The sequence below is a fragment of the Dunckerocampus dactyliophorus genome, chromosome 2 (genome assembly GCF_027744805.1).
Source record: "Dunckerocampus dactyliophorus isolate RoL2022-P2 chromosome 2, RoL_Ddac_1.1, whole genome shotgun sequence".
Lineage (NCBI taxonomy): Eukaryota > Metazoa > Chordata > Actinopteri > Syngnathiformes > Syngnathidae > Dunckerocampus > Dunckerocampus dactyliophorus.
The window spans coordinates 22,623,526-22,646,182 of NC_072820.1; the positions used below are offsets into that span (position 1 = coordinate 22,623,526).

The 22,657-nt window shown below is 41.8% G+C and overlaps 1 protein-coding gene across 2 annotated transcripts; it reads right to left on the minus strand.

The window, feature by feature from the left end:
* Positions 1-1,038: 1,038 nt before the first annotated feature.
* On the minus strand, positions 1,039-22,135 carry emilin2a (elastin microfibril interfacer 2a). Of its 2 annotated transcripts, XM_054764199.1 has the most exons (10): positions 22,019-22,135; positions 21,604-21,915; positions 20,541-20,666; positions 18,688-18,881; positions 16,702-18,612; positions 6,137-6,475; positions 6,012-6,065; positions 4,266-4,316; positions 4,022-4,162; positions 1,039-1,579 (listed from the first exon to the last, which is right to left on the minus strand). In XM_054764199.1, exons 2-10 carry the CDS (start codon positions 21,738-21,740, stop codon positions 1,212-1,214), a joined length of 3,321 nt encoding a protein of 1,106 aa, XP_054620174.1. In that variant the 5' UTR covers positions 21,741-21,915; positions 22,019-22,135; the 3' UTR covers positions 1,039-1,211. The 2 variants fall into 2 exon arrangements, with proteins under 2 accessions (XP_054620174.1, XP_054620167.1); XM_054764192.1 differs by having other exon boundaries at positions 21,604-22,108.
* Positions 22,136-22,657: the final 522 nt, after the last annotated feature.

Consider the following 22,657-nt stretch of genomic DNA (forward strand, 5'->3'; position numbering starts at 1 on the left):
AATTTATACTAAACAATCTTGACTGTTTACACTTGTAATATATCAATAAGTTATGTAAAACTATGTAAAATTATTTTTTTTTTGGCCAATTTGTACTTCCAATTTAGTGGTTTCACTCTGTACCACAGTTTTTAAAAAATATGTTCATTAATAAATCATCGCTGTTTTGCCAAAAAAATATACATACTTAAGCAAGTTTTATGTATTTTTGGTATAAATTAAGCATCATAATTATAAATGAACTAAGGTACAAATAAGATGCATTGAAAGACATGTTGATATGTAGCATTCTACACTGGTCACGAGGTGTCAAGAAGCTAATTACATTAGCCAATGCAAGAAGTTGAGGAAGCAAAAAGAAAACAAGGAACTTTCCCAATGCTAACCTGTGAGTCTATATTATATCTTATTTTCTTTTATTATGTCTATTATAGGGCCACACGGTTGTCTAGTGGTTAGCATGTTGGCCACACAGTCACAGCCTGGAGATCGGGAAGATTTGTGTTCGATTCTCCCATTTCTGTGTCGAGTTTGCATGTTCTCCCCGTGCATGTGTGGGTTTTCTCCGGGTACTCCGGTTTCCACCCACATTCCAAAAACATGCATGTCAGGTTAATTGGTGACTGTAAATTGGCTATAGGTGTGAGTGTGAATTGTTTTTTGTCTATATTGGCTAGCGACCAGTCCAGGGTGTACCCCGCCTGTCGCCCGAAGTCAGCTGGGATAGGCTCCAGCATACCCCGTTACCCTAAAGAGGAGAAGCAGTATAGAAATGGATGAATGGATGTCTACTATATTGGGTAAAATGAGTATAAAGGTGTGTCTAGAGGGCTCTAATAATGTTAACTGTATTTAGAAGGTCATAAACTGTTTTTTGTATGCTCTTAACTACGAAAATAAGGAATCCAACTTAGTGGAACCTCACTTATGATGGTCGGTTGTGGAACCAATTAATGACAATAAACAATAATAATAATTCTTTTTGACACATAAATATCTGACATAAGTCATTCTTTATGTGTTGAGCTCAAGCTAAAGTTGATTTATCACAATTTATTGAAGCAATGTCACAGATGGTGTATCACATACACGTTCACAAAGAGGGGATACAATGGTGGTCAAATATATTAGAAACAAATCTTGCTCCTGCTGGTGTTGTTGCTTATTGTTTATGTGCACAAATTTGACATTCTATAGTCTTTGAGCTGCAGCTATCGGTGGTGGTGGGCCGCCGGTGCTCCGTACAGGAAGATGCCGCTGAAGGTGGAGAGGATCTCCCGAGCCTCGGTGGTGGCCAGCTGGCCTGCGGTCCTCACTAGGCCCACACGGTCTCCTTTCCTCAGCGGCAAAATCAGGCTAAAGGAGACAGAGCCTCCATAGATGCACGCTTCCGAGCCTCCGGGCTGACCTGACCCTGAAAGCCCCGCCGCCGCTGCTGCTGCTGCCGGCGCTGCCGAGCTCTGGAGCCTCTGAACACTGCGGTCGGACACGGACAGCACTGCCTCTATGCGCTCACCTTCCTTTGCGGTCAGAAGTCCAGAGATGAGGTATCGTCCTTCCTGTGGTACCGTGAACAGTCCTGTGGGGGAATAAGACAACTTAGCAAGCACATTTTCCTGTTCCCCAAAAGACATAATTTATAAATTCTAAGCTTGAGTCAGTTACTGTACTGCAAGTGGTTTGTTTATTCAGAACTGTCATTCAAATAAAGCAAAAGAAAAGAAAAGTCAAGTTAATGTAAAGTATCGGCCACTGGAAAGCGTAATGATGTGCCAAATAAAAATAAATTGATCCAAAATAACATTCTTCACTTTAGTACAGGTGTGGGGAACCTTTTTGGCTACATTTGATTTTTATAATATTTCATAAAATGTATATAGTATTTTTTTTAACATTGAATATAACTAAATGCGGGCGTTTTTAAGCAAGACCAACAACTTCTGGTGCTGCATAGTATTGCACTGTACTCCTTATCTTTTTCTTTTTTACATCTTCTTCGTCAAAAGGGTTTACTCTGCAGAATTACAGTTTTGGTTCCTGACCCGGAAAATATCAGAACGCCAGCTGGCATTGGCTTTGGCCAATTATATATTTAATATTATTTTTAACACTGCGATTTCTGTAATGGTGTACTTCAAAAAGTCATCGGAAATAAAATCGAAATTAATAAATGTTATCGTGTTAAGAAATGTCTGTGGGCTGTATGCAGTCATCAAAGAGCCGCATCTGGCTCCCGAGCCATAAGTTCCCTACTGCTTTGCAAAATTCAGAATTTTTACTCATAAAATTGCAGATTAACACATAAAATTGCCATTTTTTTTACTTGAAAAATGTTGATGTTTTTTTCTCTATTTTTTGTAATTGTCTTAGAATTTTTCTGCAATATGACTATTCTCTGAATTTTCTTTTCTTGTGAAATATTAAGGGTGTCACAAGACACCTCAATCACAAGATGATGCACGAGATTGGGTCCGCGAGGCGAGATTTTAACATGAATTTTAGGAAAAGTACAACGAAAAAATATTACTAGACAAATTTTTTTTTATTTATCCAAGTCAAAAAACAATGGAGGTGCGTGTTGAAATGTTTATTGTCCCACAAATTGACACTCAATGATATTATTGTCAACATTTTTGGAGACCAAATAAACCAGTGTTATGATCATATAACAATAATAATAATAATAATAATAATACACCTCACTGTTTTTCTCTTGTCTACCTTGCCTTTGTCTATTTATGACAGGGACGTCCAGCTGTCCTTTGATAGTGATAACAAAACAAAACAAAAATTATAATTAGAAAAACATTATACATATATTTCAAGACAAATCTTTGTGTTTGTATTAGTTATTAGTCTCAACATTTCAGCTTTTTCTAGTTACATGATCCCTTTTTGCTCTATTTTTCCACTTTTGCTGGGTTTTTGTTTATTTTAGTTGAGCCATGTTCCACAGATGGCCCCTGCGGCACGCTTTGGACACCCATGTGTGTTTTGGCAGGACGGCGAGTGTGTCCAAACTCTGCCTTCTTGGCGATGTTGGTCAAGGGCTGGGTTGCATTATGAAGGCTTTTGCATGCATTGCACGGCGTTACGGAGGTGGGGCTCACTCCCACCCGCTTGCTCGGCGGATGCTTCACCTTTGTTGATGACTTGTATTTAATTACCGAATAAATGCATGATGCAAGAAACACTTAAATGTGCTCCCTTCCTTGCTAAAACTGTCAACACAGATCTCTTCTATGTATGAGTTGTGTTATGAAACGAAACCGGTGATCCCCGGTACTGGAAAGTTGGCGCTTAGCCAACTGCAATGAGCATCAATAGAAGTGCTCGGTGATTGAGGGTGCAGACAAGTCCGAACATTACATGGTTTGATCTGACAAATCTTTACGTCAATTTGATCAAATGTAGAATTACTTCAGCTTCTGCTTGGACATCAACAAGTAGCAAGCAGCTGTTTAATTCTGATGGGGAGAAAACAGCTACATGTCATTCGCTGACACTGTCAACACCAAGGTAGGTTGGGTGCCAGGTGTGCCTACAGCACTTAGTATGTGGTTCTAATGATGCCTTACACCCTTACACTTCCATATTACTGTATTACCATTCATAGTAGCGATGCCATAGTTCACAGTCTGATTGGTTTCTGGCTGCCCTGTTCTCATGATACAATTTTTCTCCCAACGAGAAATCTCATCATGTTTAAATCTATGAAATATACACCAATGAAATACACATTCTTGTAAAACATTAATTCTCTCAAATAACATTTGCACCATATTCTCATTCATACATTTTGTGTGTAATATCCTGCAATTATATTATTCACTGACTGTAGCCGAAAGTTCAGTGCGTGAATAAGAAATCTAACACTGACGTATCTCAGGGCTGACTACTAGAGCCCCTGTTTAACGCTTGCTTGAATAAAATTGTGGTGGTGTTTGCGTATATAACTTCACTGGTGAAGCCAAACATTTGGAGACGTGAGTATAAGTTACAGTAGCCAGGTAATAGGTACCTGTGTGGGGACTGTACTGGCCTCCGTCGTTGACCAAAACCTTGTTGAAGCGGATGATGCCAAAGTCTCCAGAGAACGGCTGGCGAGTGAGGCCGGCCGAGAAGGAGAAAGGATCCGCAAAGGCACTGTGGTCTATTGCAGCTGCAAACAACAACATCACAGTACTTCATTTTAAAAGGCACTTCATGAACAACAGGAGAGAATAGTCCTTAGTGTGTATATAATTGACTTTTTCTTTGTTTACCAGGTGATTGTTGGTATGATGGACTCCAGGGAATTTTGGATGCTATTGGACCTGCCAGGTACAAACACACACATGAGAGTTAATGAATCAATTTCTGCCCATTGCCAAGAAAACGAAAGCAAATCCACATACTTCTCTACTTTCTCATGACTTTACTTGTAATACAGTGTTCCCTTGTTTTATCGCGGGACATAGGTCCCAAAAAAGCCCGCAATAAGTGAAATCCAAGAAGTAGCTAACTTTATGTTTTTTACAATTATATGTTATTGTAATCGGCAATTTTAAAAAAATTCCTACTCATTTTTTGTTCGCTAACTCCTCCTCCATTTCTTAACCAATTGAAACAAATCCAACATCAACATGTTCAGCTCATTTGGGACAAGTGTGCCACCAATTCAGACTTTTCAAAATATTCCCACCTTTAGTGTAATTTCACATTTTCCGTGAAAATGTTCCCTTTGAAAATGAATGGCCAATTTAAATGGTGTCCTCTGCTGGTGGAAAAATAATTTTAAATTTTCCATGACTAAATCCTTCTGTTAATTCTACAGCAATGACAAGGCTTGGGTGGGTTGCTATCAATTCTGACTTTTCTAAATAGTGTTTCCCTGACCGTACCTCATCCTGGTGCCGCTCAGCAGTAGTGTTTTTGTATCCTACTTATAACATACAGATCCTGCTGTCGTATTTTCCTCATCCTCATCGTAGTCCTTGAACCGAAGATTAATTTATTCCGTAGCTTCTTCTTCTTTTTCTATTGTTTATTGCCGGTTAGCAAGCAGCTCACAGGGTTAGCTAGTTTGCTAGCGACCATTGACCACAACAGGAAACAGCACAAAGGAGATTGAGTGACCATGGTCTACAGCCAATCAGGACGCAGAACACAATAGGTGGGTTCTCCCTTAGCCAATAAGGACTGTTGTGGCTCTATATTTAGTCGGCTATTGTCTACTGTGGGTTCCTAACATGCTGGTACAGGCACAGAAACACATACAGAGACGAGGTGGAGGGATGACATTGTTCCTCCAGCCGCACATGTTTTCAACTGTCACATGAGTATACAACACCCTCTACTGGTAGCAGCAGTAAATACAATAACAGACACAGACAACAGAGCACTGATAGATCACTCTAATACATCACAAGGACACAGAAAACAATGCACGTTCATACATTGTTAAAAAAAAAACGCAAAATTGCAGCGAGTCCGCGAAAGGTGAACAATGATGTAGCGAGAGAACACTGTATTCAAAATATATTCTCATAAAATTACGACTTGCGTGGTAACAATACAACTTTATCCTCACAAAATGATTTCTTTTTCTCAATGAATGATTTTTTTGTTTTCCTGCATATTACTTTATTCCGGTAGCTATTTTGTCCTTTTGTTCCTGTGGTATTACAACTATATTGTTATGAAATAACAGCTTTTTTTTCCAGAACCATACAATTATTTTTCTTGTAATGCAACAACTTTATTTTTTCTAAATTCATACGTTCCTTTAGCATTGCAACTTTGTTCCCGTAAAACCCTGTTTTTGTGTCTCATAAAAAATATTATGACTTTATTTTCATGATATAATGACTTTATTCTTTGAAAATTGCTACTTTTTCTTGTAAAATGAAAACGTTTTCCCGGTAATATTGCGCTATTTGGCAAAAAAGCTAAGTACGCCTGTGAATATTCTCATTCATCCAGGTTATGTTCTCAGGGCATTGCATTGAAAAAGCGCTACAAAACAATACCTGTGTGCCTGCTTGCTTGGGGTTTGAAAGATGCTGGCTGCAAAGGAGGGTAGCCTGCAAAAGACAACAAGACAATGAGATCCCCCATCTAGACATTCAGCTTTTCCAAAGATATTTATGCTAACCCGGCGCTCCTGCAAAGCCAGTGATGGGCACCCTAGATGAATCCTCTGAGCCCCTCCGCACCGTCACCCTGCGCGTGTACCCTGGTGGCCCCGCCTCGCCTGTCTCCACCACTGGCCTGCTGGGCACAGCGGGAACGCCGTGGCCACCGGGTTGCTGGGGGCTGGACGGATGGCTAGGCGAGGCCATCTTGATGGTGTGGACGACGGGTTGGCCCGCTTGGCTGGGATGCCTTGGCGGTGGCGGAGGGATAATGACGGGGATGTGGATTTGTCTCACTCTGCCTCTGGTTGGGGGGGAGGCCGGTACAGAAGCTGGGGTCTCGGGTCTGATAACCAAACCTATGAAGAAAAAGAAAGCCAAGGATAAATCACATGGAATTTTCTGACATTTGTAAGAAATCCATTACTTTTCCTCACAGCTGATATGATTTTTTTTCCCCAAGCGTCACTGATTCATTTCAGAAGCAAAGAAGCGCCCAGACATCACCCGACCCAGGTGAGCCAAGACACTATGAACACACCCTCCAGACACATGCCAATAATTGTAGTTACATCACCACAACCAGGTGTCGTATGTTGTCATCCAATCAGACTGCAGTGCTATTGGTTGCGGCCATCGTGGCAGACACACTTATTGATATACAGTACTACATTACTGCTCATTGTCAAAAATAATGACTTATTTTCTTGATATGGCTTTATTCTTGTAAAATTACAACTATTGCTTGTAAAAAAAATAATATCTTAAAGGGTATTTAATTAAATCATTATTAATAATGTGAGATTAAATCCTATTAAATTCTGTCCTTTTCCTCAGAAACTTGTCTTATTTCTCATAATAAAAATGTAACTTTTCCTGTACTTATTACTTTATTATAGTAAAAATCAGAATTTTTCCAAAAATTGCCTTTTTAAAGTTTTTTTTAAATCATAAACTTAAGGTTTGTTTGTCATAATACAACTTTTGTTGTAAAATAACCTCATGACTAGTAGTTTTAGTGTTATTTCATTAGCAAATTTTCTTGTGAGGTCCTGCATGTTTTTATTGACGTCAACGTTGCTATTCGCGGTTCACGTGGTTGCAGATGGAGATTAGTAGAGTTTATGTTGTATGTGAAATGGCTTCAAGGGTGACTCGCCACGTGAACGCCATTTGAACCCTGCGGTGGGGTCTTGGCAGGATGAAGATAATGCTGTAATTGTGTCAGACACGCTTGGAGGAAATGACCACTTAATGCCAGTGTTTACATTTTGGGATGATTTGTGGGGAAATGGAGGATGAAAGCTCTCCCAAAGCAACGTATGACAACATATCACGCTGGGAGAGAGGTTCAGAATATTAAAAACAGCTCTGAAAGAGATGTGATGCAGTGCAGTTGTACAAGTGCATTAATAACCAAGTCAGATTGGATGTTGGCTGCGCTGGCATGGCAACCGGCTATTTGGAATGCATCAGCATAAATAAAGCTCTAACTTGCTTATGTAAGTGTCTGCACAATGTTTCCGTAATTCTACACTCCTGCAAACGACAACACACTTTGCATTTGTAAGTAAGTAGCTGCCGTGAACAACTACCATGCTTGCTTCCCAAAATACCTTAAAACCTTTTCCACAACGTATATTATTAGGCTTTTTGACAGAGATGGGTCAGTGATTGGTGGCAACCCATAATTTTTTTGTCAAAAGAGTCACACTCAGTCACTTCAGGACCAAAAATGTCAGATTCTCAAAAACTATTAAAGGTCAGTATATTTAAATGATGCATTTAGGAGAAAAAAACAAAACAAACTAAAGCACAAGCACACAAACCTCTGTGTGTGTTTTTTACATATACACCATTCCAAGCATCAATAGAGATGTACCCTTATATGTATGTACACATTATTTGAGTCGCAAGGTAACCCTGGCAGAAAACAGTCCAAGGTGTGACATTTTGCTGCAAGCTTTGAATGGGAATAAGTAGCCCCATTAATTGAACAAAAATAAAATGTAAAAACTGAAGGCCAGCGGTCTAAATTTAAATGGTAATTAGGGATGTCCGATAATATTGGCCAACCGATAATATTGGCCTGATATTGCATAAAAATGTGATATCGGTAGACATCGGTATCACATTTTTGCCCCATAATGAAAACCAATATTTAAAAAATGCTGTATAGATGGACATTTTAATGTTCACATGGCCAGGATGACACCACAGTTTGTTCACATACAATGCAAGCCCACCTCCTTGTGTTCCTGGCCGCTCTGACTGTACTGAAGTGGGCTAGCTCCTCACGTTAGCCTCTGGGACGCTAGCTGTTAGCAAGTCAGTGAAGCACAAATTTGAAGGTGTTCTTGCCAGCTCGTCGATCCTGCTCCGTAGTGAATTCAAGTTTCCCATCATAATATAAGGTAGCAAAGACTTGAATCTCCACTTCCTTGCTAGCCACTTGACTTTCATCTTAGCCCCAGCGTGGCCGTCTCAATATCAATGGAATCAGGGAATCACACCGATGCCGAACGTCGCTCTCATGGCACGTAAAGATGTGCTTGAATAAACAAACAGAGCTGCTTGAAAGGCAGCCATTACTCTCAAAGAGAAAATTCACATTTCCAGCAGCTCTGCAAAAATGGGCTCCCGTCTTTGCCGGCGCGCAAAAGAGGACGTCGTCAAACCGCCTCTCAAGCGTGTAAACAAACGTGGGTGACTAGCAAAAACTAGCTTGCTCCTTCCATCCATTTTCTACATATGCCGCTTATAGTCAGTAAGAATGTTACAATTTGCGGAAGTAAGCGACGGTAAAATCTGAAGCTGTGTGCGCGCGTCCAATTAGGAGAGTCCGTGGGGACGTCTATGAAAATGTTGCTTTTTTATATATAGGGTGTATTTTCATTCGTATACATGTTTGTTAGGTAGATGACTTTTCCGCTTCAATTTCGCATCACATATATACTGAGTGTTTAGACCACCTCGACTCATACGACGGCTAAGAATGTTAAGTCCAACTTTAAGCCTTTCAAATTCATGGATCGGAGCTTCAGGACAAGATAAAAGGCATGTAGGATATAAATTCACTTTAATATCTATCTGCAGATGAAATTTCATTCAAATCTGATGGTGCGAAATATGTTCATTTTCGCCTGGAATTACTGTGTACATGCAATGGTCAGTGTGGTGTAGAAACCAATACAGCGTGCCGTGGTGGTCAGGAGTGGTATCAACTTATGCCATCCTTTTTTTTTGTTGCAATGGTCTCACCTTGGCCACCCCTACGAAACAGTTCTGGCTCCGTCACTGCTGCTGCACTAAAAGTGCAAGCCTACATGAAAATTATGACACTTCATTTTCTTCCCTGGACTTTTCCATGATAAAAAAATGTAAATGGATACTCTGTTGACTTTTAAAACAAACGTCACAGCCTAAGCCTAATAGCAAGTATTTCTCAGATGTTTTACAATGTCGGTTACAACCACGTTGAGAAGCTAATTGCTGGTGCTCTATCCATTAGCTTCACAACAGATATGTGTTCGTTCCACCACAGGAGATATGTTATGTCACACATATCAGTATCAGCTGATATCGGCATCAGAAATTGAGAGTTGGACAATATCGGCATATCAGTTATTGGCAAAAAAGCCAATATTGGACATGCCTAATCTTAATGGAATGAATTGCATTCGTTTACAAGATCAATGTGGAGCAGTTCTCAATTGGACAAAAGGGTCACTTTTGTGTCATAACATTGCCATTTCAGACTAACAGTTAAATGTTTTACAAATGAATATCCTCTGGCAAATTACAGCTATATTCATTTAACACCGCCAAAATGTCTAATTAAAAAAAAAGAATGGCGCAAAATGTCCCCCAGGATCTGTTAAGGGTAAACTGTAATCCTGCAACATGACTCAGCATGACTTGCAATGAATCACCACGGTGACAGGCTAGTCAGTCACTAATAGTAATAATAATTACAAAGCACAAACATCATGAAAGACAATTTAGAAATGTGGTCTTCAGGATGAGTGCATATTTCCCATGAGCCCTCCGCGCCGACCATGTCTCGCTAGGGGGGCAACCACAAAGCAGAGGAAAAACACGTCACCGGGAGCAGATGTTACGCCACAGATGTGTTGACGGCAACCTGTAACGTGCATCACTCCCTCACTCCCTGACACACTACTCTCTGCACATGGACACAATTTTACACTCGCCTCTAATGATGAGAGGACCGGTGCGGACCTTGAGGGTGGGGGCGGGGGTGGGACGAGGGGGGGGGGTGTTGGGACTCCCATTGTGTATGTGAAGACTTCCAGATGGACTGCCGGGTCAGCTATCACGGGATCGCCTCCCCTAGCAACTTCACTGGAGGAAAAAGCCCCCCCACGCCTCCCATTCTCAATCGATATATACAGCGTGTGTGGCGTCCTCTCCATGCCAGTTTACATTCTCTTCCTCCTCCTCGCCTTTGACTTCAAGAAGATCTTTGATATCCTTGCTTGTCTTCTTTTTCATCATCGCTGAAGCCACTCCCTTCGCTCTCGCTCTCCATTTAAGAAGCATTGATCCACAAAATCAAAGCCTTCATTTGTGAGACCGTCCTGCGGGAGGGGAGGCAGAAAAGACGGCGTCCTCTGGCATTCTCGCAAGGACGAAATGCAAACTAAAGGGGGACATTCTTAGGATGAGGCGAGGACGTGATCGGAGCCGAAGAGAAAACATCTATTCTATCTCTAAAAGAACAATGAAAAAATATACGACAATAAAGTGTATTGCAATATATTGCAATTTAATTCCTACTAAATTACACTCTTCTGCACTCTGTGTGTATGCCCGCAGCCCCGCCTCCACCCACCAAGACAAAAGCGACTGTATGACTGACAAAAGGGCTCACTCCGTTCATGCCGTTGTTCTATGGAACAAACATGCCAAGACGCTGAAGCCAATGCACAGAGTGAATGCTCTTCCTGCCTGTTTGGAGGCGGGACACGATGAAAACAGACACGCATGCACATGGCAATATTTGGAGGCCGGCAGAATTATTGAGCTTCATTTATTGTGTGATTAATTAATGAATTTATCATCATCCCCGGCCTAGTGCCCACAAGAACGAGAACAAGAAGTTTGAACTACAAATCTTGTCACGTTTTAATCTCGCGAGATCTTGCAACAACCCTACCCGTCACGTTTTCCTCATAAAATTACACATTTTTTTCTTGTAGTGTGATGTCTTTTCTTTTTATTGCGACTTTTTGCGGGCAAAATTGCAACTTTTTCTTGTAACATGACTTTTATTCCCGTAAAGTCTTTTTCTTGGAAGTTGCGACTTTTCTTTTTGGAAAACTGACTTTTTCTCATAAATTGAAATGTTTAATCTTGTAAGATGTTGTTCTTCTCATGTAAAATTACTGCTTTTTTCTCATAGAATTGTCTTTTCGGAAGATTTCAAGTTTTGCTTAATGTGACTTTTGTGTCAGTGATACATGACTTTTTGCTCATATGAAGTAAATAAAGTTCTTGGAAAATTTGGATTTTTTCAAAAAAAAATGACTGAATGATCTTTTCTAAGGGAAGTCTTTTTGTAAAATTAAGACTTTTTCTCATAAAATTAAACATTTTGTCTTGGATCTTCTTCCTCGTTGAATTATGATTTTTTCTCGATATCAAAATAAACAATTTTATTTTCTTGTAAAATTACTGCTTTATTCAAATAGAATTTTTTTTCAATTGTGACTTTTTTTCACGTAGAACTATTAATTTTTTCTTCATTCTTCTTCCATGCAATACTATGACTCTTTCTTCAGATAAATCATTTTTTTGCTTGTAAAATTAAGATTTTTTTCCCCTGTGAAATTACTGCTTTTTTCTCATAGAATAATGTTTTTCATAAAATTGGGACATTTTTCTCCAAAAATCACCATTTTTTTTCTTCGTTCTTCCTTGTAATATTATGACTTTTTCTTGTATAACTATTTTTTTTGTAAAATTACAATCTTTCTAATAAAATTAAGGCTTTCTTACCTGATAAACGTACAACATTTTTCCTCAAACTGTCTTGTAACAGTTCTTGTAAAATTATGCCCCTTTTTTGCAAAATTGTGGTTTCTAATAATATTTCGAGTGTGTATATAGTAGTAATATTACTGTATATCTTACATTTATTCATGAAAAATTATTACTTTTTTTTTTTACTTGCAATTTTACAGCTTTTTCCCATGTTTGTGCTGCGGCAGCAACATTCCTTAGCTACTCCAGTGCAGTTATTCTAAGTCGTCGTTGCACAATGACAACGCCTTGTCTGTTTGCGGCTTTCCTCGCGGCCCTCATATGACAGCAGGAAAAATTTCAGTATGCGCTGCAACACCAACTCGATGGTCAGTGATCATTTCATGGCCATTTAATCTCTTGTTTATTTAATTTACCTCGTACAATGAAGAGGACACAAACCTGCAAAAATTACTTAAAATGCTGTAATGTGCATGCCAGGCCAGTAGTTGGCAATCTCACGTTGTACAAAAAATGCTATACTCTATACTTTTCATGTTGTTTACTTTATATGGCTGCTAAATGTTGCCCAAACCACATCATCTTTATCCATTTTTAAACCAGAATCTCATGTAAACTGCCCGTAAATGAAGGGACAATGACTGGTCTGTTTGCATCCTCCTCGCGGCCGTCATATGACAGCGGGAGACATCTTGGAAGTACGTCACCATACAACAGTGGACTGTGATTCTTGATTTTCTGGACATTTTTTCTCCTACTTAGACTCGTTCTGTTTTCCCGCTGAGCCAAACTCCCTTCATGGAAGAAAATACTTTCAGAATAGTGTATTGACCTGAATATAACACAAAAGCAACCAAATTAATATATTTTTTCAATATCGGTAAAATAACAACTGGTAGATTGCTTTAAAAAAAAAAAAAAAGGACGTGTGCTTGACAGTTGTTTGACGACTGCTTCATTGATCACCGTTCTCTTCAAATTCACATCATAACTCCTCTCCTGTTTCTAACTTGCTAGAAACCTTTTGAGACACTTTTTTCCACTGGTGTACGTGAGTGACAGGAAGAAAAGGTGGGAAGGACTTTGGGCCGCCTGTTGGTTTGCATGAGTAAATTTCAAGACCGCGAACATAAGTCGACCCGTATTTTTAAGACTTGACGTTACACAGCTATTTGGGTCAATACGGTATATTGCAAAATGTTTTTGTGATTGACCAGTCCGGGACCCTGAACACGATCACGGCTAGAAAATTCCAAGTGCCCCTGGCAAATAGGTAATTATTAATAAATTAACGTTTGGGCGGATTGTGACAATTTTTGCACTATTTGACACAAACGTGAATTTAATTTGACACATGTTTTGGAGTGATATGAATATATGGGAAATAAGATGTTACTTTTTTAGCTCAAGATACCAGAGTTTAACAGAATAAAATAATATAAATAAGTATCTCTATTAAATAGAAATCATTCCTGCTTAACTTAAAACTGAATACTTTCAGTGTCCAGGCTGCTCCAACTTTCATCACTATTAGAGATGCCAACTATTTGTCTTTTATTTTTGACTGGCAACATTTTACCAAGCAGATCTCCACTACAACAGTGTGGCCAGCATCTTTATACTATTTTGTGCTCATTTTTCATTATATAAAGGCATAGAGTCTGAAATGAACAGGTGTAATAACAAAATTACTAAAAGATGAAGCAAATATTCTTTGACTCTTTGGTGGGCTACTCAAAACCAGAGGGCGAGATAGGAGACCCCTGTGGTAGTATCACCGCCATAAGGGTGGACACCCTATGTGTTTATGTTCATGAAACAACCACAACCACACACAAATAGTGTTTTGAGGACAAGACATAATTAAAAGTATGACAACAAGATAGTACACTTGAAAAAGTTAGTACAAAACCCACAAACGTGATATCCACTTGTAGCTTTCCCGTGGGACAAAAACAAGCTCCAAACTAACCACATTGCTTGCTTGTTTTAAAAATGAAAGGTCACTGTGGTAAAAAGCCACATTTGGAATCCGGAGACCAGAAGCTAGGCGGATTACTCTAGCTAGCAAAGTGGCTGCCGGCAATGTAAAGTGCAGCCAGTGACAGCGAGGTGAAGCGCGTAAACAAATGGAGATTGGTTTGGTAAGGGAGTGATCAAACACGTTGGCATCGATTGGCGCAGCCTGTCAACTTCAATACGAGACACGTCATTTTGTTGGCAACCCTACGTGACACAGCAGACATGTAGGACTTACCGCCGTACGCCGATGTTTTTTTGTGATCGTCTTTGAAAGGCGTTTATCGAAATATGCCAATCGCGTGTTTTTTTACGGAAATCGGACGACACTGATTGGTGGTCGATCAATCGGCACATCCCTAGTTTCAGTGGTAAAAGTTGAAATCAAAGTGTGCTTCCTTCTGGCCCCCTGACATGGGGTTACCAACCACAGATCAGGATTCAACCCCAAACATCGCCATTGTCCATGCTTTGGCAAAAGGGAGGCACCGGCAATGGGGGCCCTAAGTCATGACATCACAGCTGAGGGCAGTCCACCATGCATCTGGTCCTGGGTGTGGAGCCCCTCTTTCTCGCCAAACCCCCACCCCCATTTTTTCTCCATCAACACCAGCTCCAGCGGTGAGTCAGGGCCCTTAATGAGGACCAGACCCCGACTCGTCAGGCTGAGGTCACCCTACGGGAATCTGTGGAGTGTGTGTGCATGTGTAAGAATGCTGTGTTATGAGGAAAGGAAAAACAAACTCTATCATGGCTGCAAGATAGATGTCTCCATTACTCAGTGGAGTAAAAGACAGTCCACTCAGGGCGTACTGACATTTCCTCCAGGGGCCCAAAACACTGAAATGAAATCACTGCAGCAGTTTAGGAGGGGCCGGAATGTTGCGATCCATGGCACATAAATATTTCAGCTTGAATTTACCTGCCGCGTTCTTTCTATAAAAACTGCGGAATTCTTTCGGACAACAACATCATAAGTCACAGGAAGTCTCCATTATGGGCCTCAGCCTTGCGGTGCAGCCACATATTGAATGACATAGGAGTAGGAGGCCAGCCAGCCAGCCAGCAAGAGGCCCAGTGAACTCCTGTGCTCCCACTCGGGGAAATACCCTGCGGCCACTTAGGGATGTGATCCTTTCCCTCCAAGCCTCCATGTGAGCCGCGCAGGCAAAATGCATTATTATGCAGGATTATCTGCAGGAAGGTTTGGTGTTTATACAGATGTGAACTACGCCTGATAAACCCGTATGTGCTGGAAAGGAAGAACAGAGTCAGCCATTCTTCTGACAGCTCCAAAAGTCCAAACGCTTGCTCTTATTTACACCACGGGGTGTCCTCATGTTAGACATTGGTGGCGCCTCCTGTGGGTTATGGTCAAAATGCTTTGCTATCATACATGTAATACAGATATCCTCAAGGTTTTAGCATCATTAGACAAATAGTCAAAGACCTACGGGCAATTAGCTGCTAAGTCCCAACGGTTTACTTAATGGCAGCCATGTTTTTAACCAAACTTGCTTAAATATTTCACACGAGCGCTTCTCAGTTCCGTAAAAGTGTGTACTTAATTTTATGGTGATAGGGCTACACATCCTAAAGTTACAGTTGGTGTTTTGTGAAGCGTTTCGGCTGTGTAAGTCAGTCTGACTTACGGGGTTAATAACAGCGCTATCGTGTGGTGTATTTGTCAGGAAAATAGTAGCACAGGTAACACAGTGGGAGGTGCGTGTTTTGACACATTTTCACCGTTTTGTGTGTACCGATTGAGGGGTACAATATTTAGCTAACCCAAATAAATGGGGTGTACTATTTTGGGGGTTTGGTGTCCTACGACCTGGCCTTACTGTACATCTGCACAATCTAATGGGATTCAGTACAAAAGCCCAGAGGTGAAGACCCGAGCCAGACTCTTGCCACAATTATGACAACTATGGACTCAACTTGACAACATCATCGACGACTTTCAACTCAATTGACTTTGACATCAATGACACGGGACTTGACTCAGACTTTAGTCTGATGACTTCAAAATACTTGCGATTTTCAGTGCGCGTGTCGAGTAAAATGTCTCCCTGTTGAACGTATTCAATTAACGTGACCGTATTTAATGCATCTGTTAACATCCAGTCAGGTTCAAGACCAAATAACGAGGGTGTGGCTTATGGCTGGGTTATACTTTCTGCTCGAACGAGTTATGCGGAAAAGAGCCACGCGGAAATCCGCTCGAGAGACCGTGTGTGACTTTATACTCTGTGCAGCGTCTGCTCCAAAACTGCAGGGGGCAGTGTATCAAAACCACTTGTCTACCACGGTACTAAACTAGAGCGGAAGAAATTTGCCATCGTTTACTTGACTTCCAACATGGCCACACTTGTCGTCTAATTCTTGAGAAGAGGAATTGTCTTGTAAGGACTCGAAAATTTCAAGCCTATGACTTCGACTCGATCTGGATTTGTCCTGACTTGACTTGAGACTTGCAAAACTTTCTCCCACCACTGCAAAAGCTTCTCTCTAATACTTAACTACAAAGATCACCCAGCCAGTGATGTCATAGACTCACCTGGTTCCCTGGAAGAGACGTCTTTTGAAACTTGTCTCGCCATGGCAGACAGCTGGGCCTGGAATCTCTGCAACGCATTCTGCAGTTCCACGATGTCTGTGCTGTGGCGTCCACAAGTGACGTTCATCCTTTCCACATTGTCTTTCAGCATGCCCACGTGTCTCTCCAGGCCGCCCGTTAGCTCTGTGACGTTAGCAGGAAAGCCGTCCAGCCTGCCGCACACCTTCTCAAGCGTGCTCACCCGTCCTTCCATGCCTTCACATCGACTCAAATCAGTGAACACCTGCTTGGTAAGAGTGTCCACTCGGTTCTTTAGTTCCTCCATGTGGAGGCCAGTAGTGTCAAGCGCCAGCCTCCCGGGGGTGTTCTTCTCTGCCTGGCAGCATGTTGCATTTATTTGGAGCATGTCCTGGTTGTACTTGCTCAAGGAGTCACTCAGACCTGTGACAGCACCAGACAGACCCAGAACATTATCTTGGAGGTTACTCAACCCCTTCTGGAAGTCCTCCATAGTTTTGGATTGTCTGTCTCTGCCAGATGACTCCCTTTTGACGCTGTCCTGCAATTGCCACAGCTTGTCTGTATTTGCTTTGACGTCAGTGTGAAGAATGTCAAAGTCATTTTTGTAGCGACGCAAATCCTTCCAGATGTTTTCTAGACCCTTCGTTGTTGGTACGGAACTTCCTGCGCCAACAGCTTCTCCTGATCCAGCGCACACTGCAGAGCACAATTCTCCGACAGCGTTGATCTTGTCATCCAAACCCTGCAGGAGGAACTTGTTGTTGTTGACCTCCGCCTGCACGGTATCCATGGAGTCTCCAAACATTCCCGGGAAGGAGTTGTTGCTCATCTCTACCAGCATGCTGGTGAACTGGTCCTCCATGCTGTTCAGACGCTCATCCAGGACTTGTCGCAGTGACGCCACTTTCTCTAAGATGGTCCGCGTCAGTTTCTCCTCTACGTAGAAGCAGTGAGTCTCTGCGTTTTGCTCGGTGACATTGATGCGGGCCTCCAGCTCCTCAATTAGAGGGCTGAAGTCGTTGTCCTCCCGGGGCACTGACAGATGTGCCAGCTCGTTGTCGATGCGAACGTTCAGCATGCGGTAAGCCTCTGTAATGCGGTCGATCTCTCGCCACAAATCCTCGTGGTCGCAGTGGTCCTCTTGCTTCTTAACGGGGTCTGTCTGCCTCTGAGTACGCGAAGGCCCATCAGCAGCCGTCATGTCCAGGCGCAGCGCCCGGATCTCCTTTCTTAGGTCGGCCTCCTTGTTGTCCACCAATTTGGTGAGGCTGACCAAACCTTGGTCACGGCTGTCCTCGCAGGTCTTCTGTAAGGACTGTATTTTGCTGCTGCATGATGCTTGTATTTTGTCCAGCTGTTCCTTCATTGTTTTGTCTTGCTCATTCTTAAGCTTCTCCACTTTGCCATCAATATAACTCTGGACAACATCCAACTCCATCATGGTTGGTGTCTGAGACTGCGAGGCATCCATGAGAACGCGAATCTGCCCCTCATGACTTGTTATTGCCCCTCGCAGGTCTTCCAGCACCTCCTCCTTGTTTTTTAGCGCATCGTTGATATCGTCCAAGCGTGCTTCTATTTTTTCTAACACCTTGTCTCCGGCCATCCCGCCTCTAGATGCCTGGTGGCCATCCAGAACTGCAGGACTCTCGTCTGGGCCCGGGACTGCCACGCTATCGGGCGGTTGCATGTTGTTGAAGAGGGTCACCAGCATCTTCTTAGTGTCCTCCTGCAGGTCTGCACGCAGGTTGGCATTTAACTCCTTCAAGGCGGACTGCAGGTCCAGGACAGTCTGAGAGAGGCGCTGGACTTCACCTTCAAGAAGGTGTACCTTATTCGCTGTCCCATCATGCTTTGTCTCACGGTGCCCCGTCTCTCTGCGCTCTGGTCCTACAAGCAGGGAGCACAGTGATGCTATGCGGACACAATAAATCGACAAAATCCTGGGAGAAAATGTCCTCTTACTCTGCAAGTGTCTGCTTGAATACGCAGGATTAGACAGGCCATCATAAGGCTGAGTTCCCTGCACGATCTGCCGCTCTGGAGTGGGTTTTAAATCTCTGCAGCCGGGTCCTTGGTAGCCTGGACAGCATCGCCACTCCAACTCTGTGACCTTCTTATAGGCGATTTTGTAAGTCGGACGGAACCGGGTTTGGTATCTGGAGATAACACCAATCAGACAATATTTCAAACAGGAGAAGAGCAGCGTCCATTAGTGCTTAGATTTATTATTATTTATTGCTTAGATATAGTTAGTACTTAGGTTTATTATGTGGAAAACAATTTTCAAATAATTTAACCCTCTGTTAGAACAGTTTACAACAGTTTACTTAACAATCAAACATGACCTGCCAGGACACCAAAGCATCCACGAACAAGGTACCAAATATGCTTGATGCTAACTCTGCTAGCTTGTGGAACCTCACTCCATTCAATTTTTAACCAATTTATTATTAGCTCCAGCATACCCGCGACCCTAGCGAGGACAAGCGGGATAGAAAATGGATGGATGGATATATGTTACGACCCAGGGGAACATAACATATTTAAGGAGGACACAGGAGGCAAATTGATATTATTGATAACTAAACAAAAAAAGAAATGGAAACCTCCCCAAAGAAAAAGTCCTGATGTGTCGACCCAAACAAACAAAAGGACAGTGAGGCGAACAGGCCAACCCGATACAGGGCCCTCCATCCTGTCACCTCACTGCTACCCTAAAACCAGGAAAAAGACACAACTAAAAACCCTAAACAGAACCAAAACCGAGGACAAAAAAGAACTAAAAACTAAATCTAAAATAAAAAGTAAAAACTAATAGAACAAATATGAACCCGGCACAAAGCAGCTGAGTGCTTCTTCCTACTCCTTTTTGGACATGTAGAAGTGTGAATGTGTGAACTATGTGATGTATTCCAATCTATCTTATATGCATGTTCAAAATAAATTAAACCATTATCATTACCATTTTTCAGCCCTCGTGGAAAAAATGTGGACACCCTTTGGTGTAATACTGTGTTACATACAATATCGACAACAAACAAGCTATTTATCAATATACTGTATCCTGCACTAACTTTTTGTCTGTTTTAATGTATACGGCAACCTGTCTCGTGGCCAAGAAGCTAACGTGTTGAACAGTAACGCTGCTTTGTCAATGCTTCCCTCTCGACCAAACACCAAAACAAGCCGACTAACAGGGTGCCAGCGTTGCTAAGACGCTGACTTTTCCATGCGCTAACTTTGCCAGCCTGGGTAACATCACTCCATTCCCTTTTTAACCACTTTATTATTGGTAGGCATTTGCAATACCTCGTTGTTTTTTCATTTCACAATGGCTCCGCACCAACTTCTTGTCCGTTTTCATGTCTACAGCAGCCCGTAGGGGCAGCAAATAAGCTCAGCGTCTGCCAGTTGCGACTAAAACAGAGCTCAAACTGAAATATGCAAAAAACAAAACATGAAACGCTTTCAAAGCTGTTTTTGAAATGAGTAAAAAGTTCAACTCTTGTCCATGCTGACCTACATTCTCGTTTTTCTTGTTTGTAAATGACCTCTCATGTTTTTCTTGGAAGTGACCGGCTCCACTTCCCTGGTGACATTGTGGTTAGCGGCCAAAGACAAAACGCTCCCAGGGAAACAATAGATGACATCACTTCCCTGCAGGCTCAGAGAACATCTGGAAAGTCGTCCAAGACCCCACCCCCCAAAGTGATAACGACAACACCAGCTCCATTAAACCACATTAGCATCCGTAGCTTGTATTATTCTTTCCTGTGTGCCTTTTGTTAGTTTTCGTGATATAAAGTTAGACTCACGCCACTTGTCGGGGGCAGTTTGTCAGGTAGGACGGGCAGGGGGCCACTACCGGCTCCTGGAAGCTCTCCACGCTGCCCTGCACGGCACAGCTGACGTTCTTGTGCACCACATAGGCGCACCAGTTCCTGAGCAGAAAGGCAGATCAGAATATAACATCAGCTTCACCCAACGTTTTTACATTAATTACAAGTTTGGCTTTTGAAAGAGAAGGTCTATTGAACTACTCATTTGTGCGTACAAATGAAAAATAAAGAACACAACGTACATAGATTTATGACAACAATCATGAAATCATGCTTAAAGTAGCTTGCCACGTTTTTTTCCACTACTGGGCTCCTGACTCTAAGTTTGGGGAATTCTTTGTCAAGTCAAGATACAATAGTTAATTGTGCCTTGCCTATACATATACAAATATACAGTATTTATATAACAAAGAAAACCAACAGAACCACACATGGGCGATGAGGCAAGGCAAAACTTGAAAGAAACCTCAAACAGAGCTAAGACTGGTCTCAATATGTTATATTCATAACAATAGTAACGTTGCGGTCATAAAAAACAAAGTACTGGTTTCTTTGTTCAGTGTACTTTTACAAAGATACTAGTTTTGAATGACAGGTATTCGTGTAACTTGTTTATTATTATTGCTGGTGTGTACATTGGAGTACTGCACCACACTGAGAGCTGTTCCTAATGTTTTTATTACTTAGCGGGGCAAAAATGCGCATTAATAAAGTGAACACTTGAAGACACAAACAGTAGTACTTGCCTCTGATATATGATGAAAATAAACTTGCATGCTGTTTTTTTTGTAGCTGTATTGATCACTTTGTCTCGATAGTTTCAACTTCTGTTGCAACAAAAACGCTATTATCAGCAACATTCCCAGCTTTTATCTGGCTCTTATCTGACACTCTTGGCCGTCTTTAGTCACATTTAGGCGATAAGAAAGAAAAAAAAAAGATGTGAGTTGTATTTGCGTTGGCAGCTGTGCCGCATTTACATACACAACAAAAGGTAGGATTTCGAAGTGCCAAGAGTGGATTATGGTTTCACACTGACCTGTTCCTGTGTCTGTGCACCACTCCGTGCAAAAGATCAGAAGAAGGTGGAGGAGAACCTTGGCTGAAGTTAAAGAAAAAGTTACAAAACAGTGCGAAAAGTGTCCAACGACACTCACGCGGCGTTCCTCCGTGCATACTTAAATAATGAGAGACAAAACGTCTAATAAATAATTATGATAGAAAAGAAGGAGATGAGTGATTGTCTTTCGCGCTGTAGTCCAAGTCAGTCCAAGTCAAATTGTCCTCCAAGTCAGTGAGTCCATTCATCGCAATCCTTTCGGGGTGACGTGAAGGACCCACGCCCTCCTGCCTTTTCACCAAAACATGGAGGGGGAAAAGTCTTTTAATTATATTATCCGTCTGAGAAAGCTTGTTAATTACACGGAAAGATTTGATTAAGCAGACATTCACACCTCATCGTGGGTGGGAATCCACTACACTCAATTTGACTTCGCTAGGTACACCAACACAGCTTCTCCGCTTTTTCACAAAGCTAACATCCAAATAACATCGTCACAAAAATGTACAATTCTTTACAAGGATGGAAGACCTCTGTAGGACAGCAGCGTTCTGCTGTCATTAAAGGACCCACTGCAAAAGTTCTACTCAAAGATGCTACGTGTAATGGAGTGCTCTGTCGTTTTTGAGAACCAACAGTGAAATATTCTATATTAGGTACCGGGCTGGTTAGTCATTTGGTACCGGGCCGTACAGAAAGAAAAATAATTTCCATTATTTCATTTTTTTCGGGGTTTTATTTTTGAAAAGTGACCGGGTTTTCTCTGTTACATCCGTCTCACTTGACGCTTGTCCATTGTGCGTGTGCTAACTTTATCTCATGCCGCACAGATATGCTACTACTGTATTTTTAGCATTTTTCTTTCACCTCACATTTGGTCTCAAATGCTGATACTATGTGGGAAATCTCCAGTCCGCGGGAGATTTGTGGGAACACAAGCCGGTCTGTGGGTCCCAAAAGGGTCTGTGGGTCCCACTGTTCTATATGACAGGATCACGTTGCTGTTTTCTAGGACCAACCGCAAAAAACACTA

Excerpts from the sequence above, each read along its gene's own strand:
- emilin2a (XM_054764199.1), bottom strand. The coding sequence starts at position 21,740 with ATGCACGGAGGAACGCCGCGTGAGTGTCGTTGGACACTTTTCGCACTG. Across the intron at positions 20,667-21,603 it reads GTGCACAGACACAGGAACAG|GAACTGGTGCGCCTATGTGG; the intron begins GTCAGTGTGAAA and ends CTTTCTGCTCAG. Across the intron at positions 1,580-4,021 it reads CCAGTACAGTCCCCACACAG|GACTGTTCACGGTACCACAG; the intron begins GTACCTATTACC and ends ATTCCCCCACAG.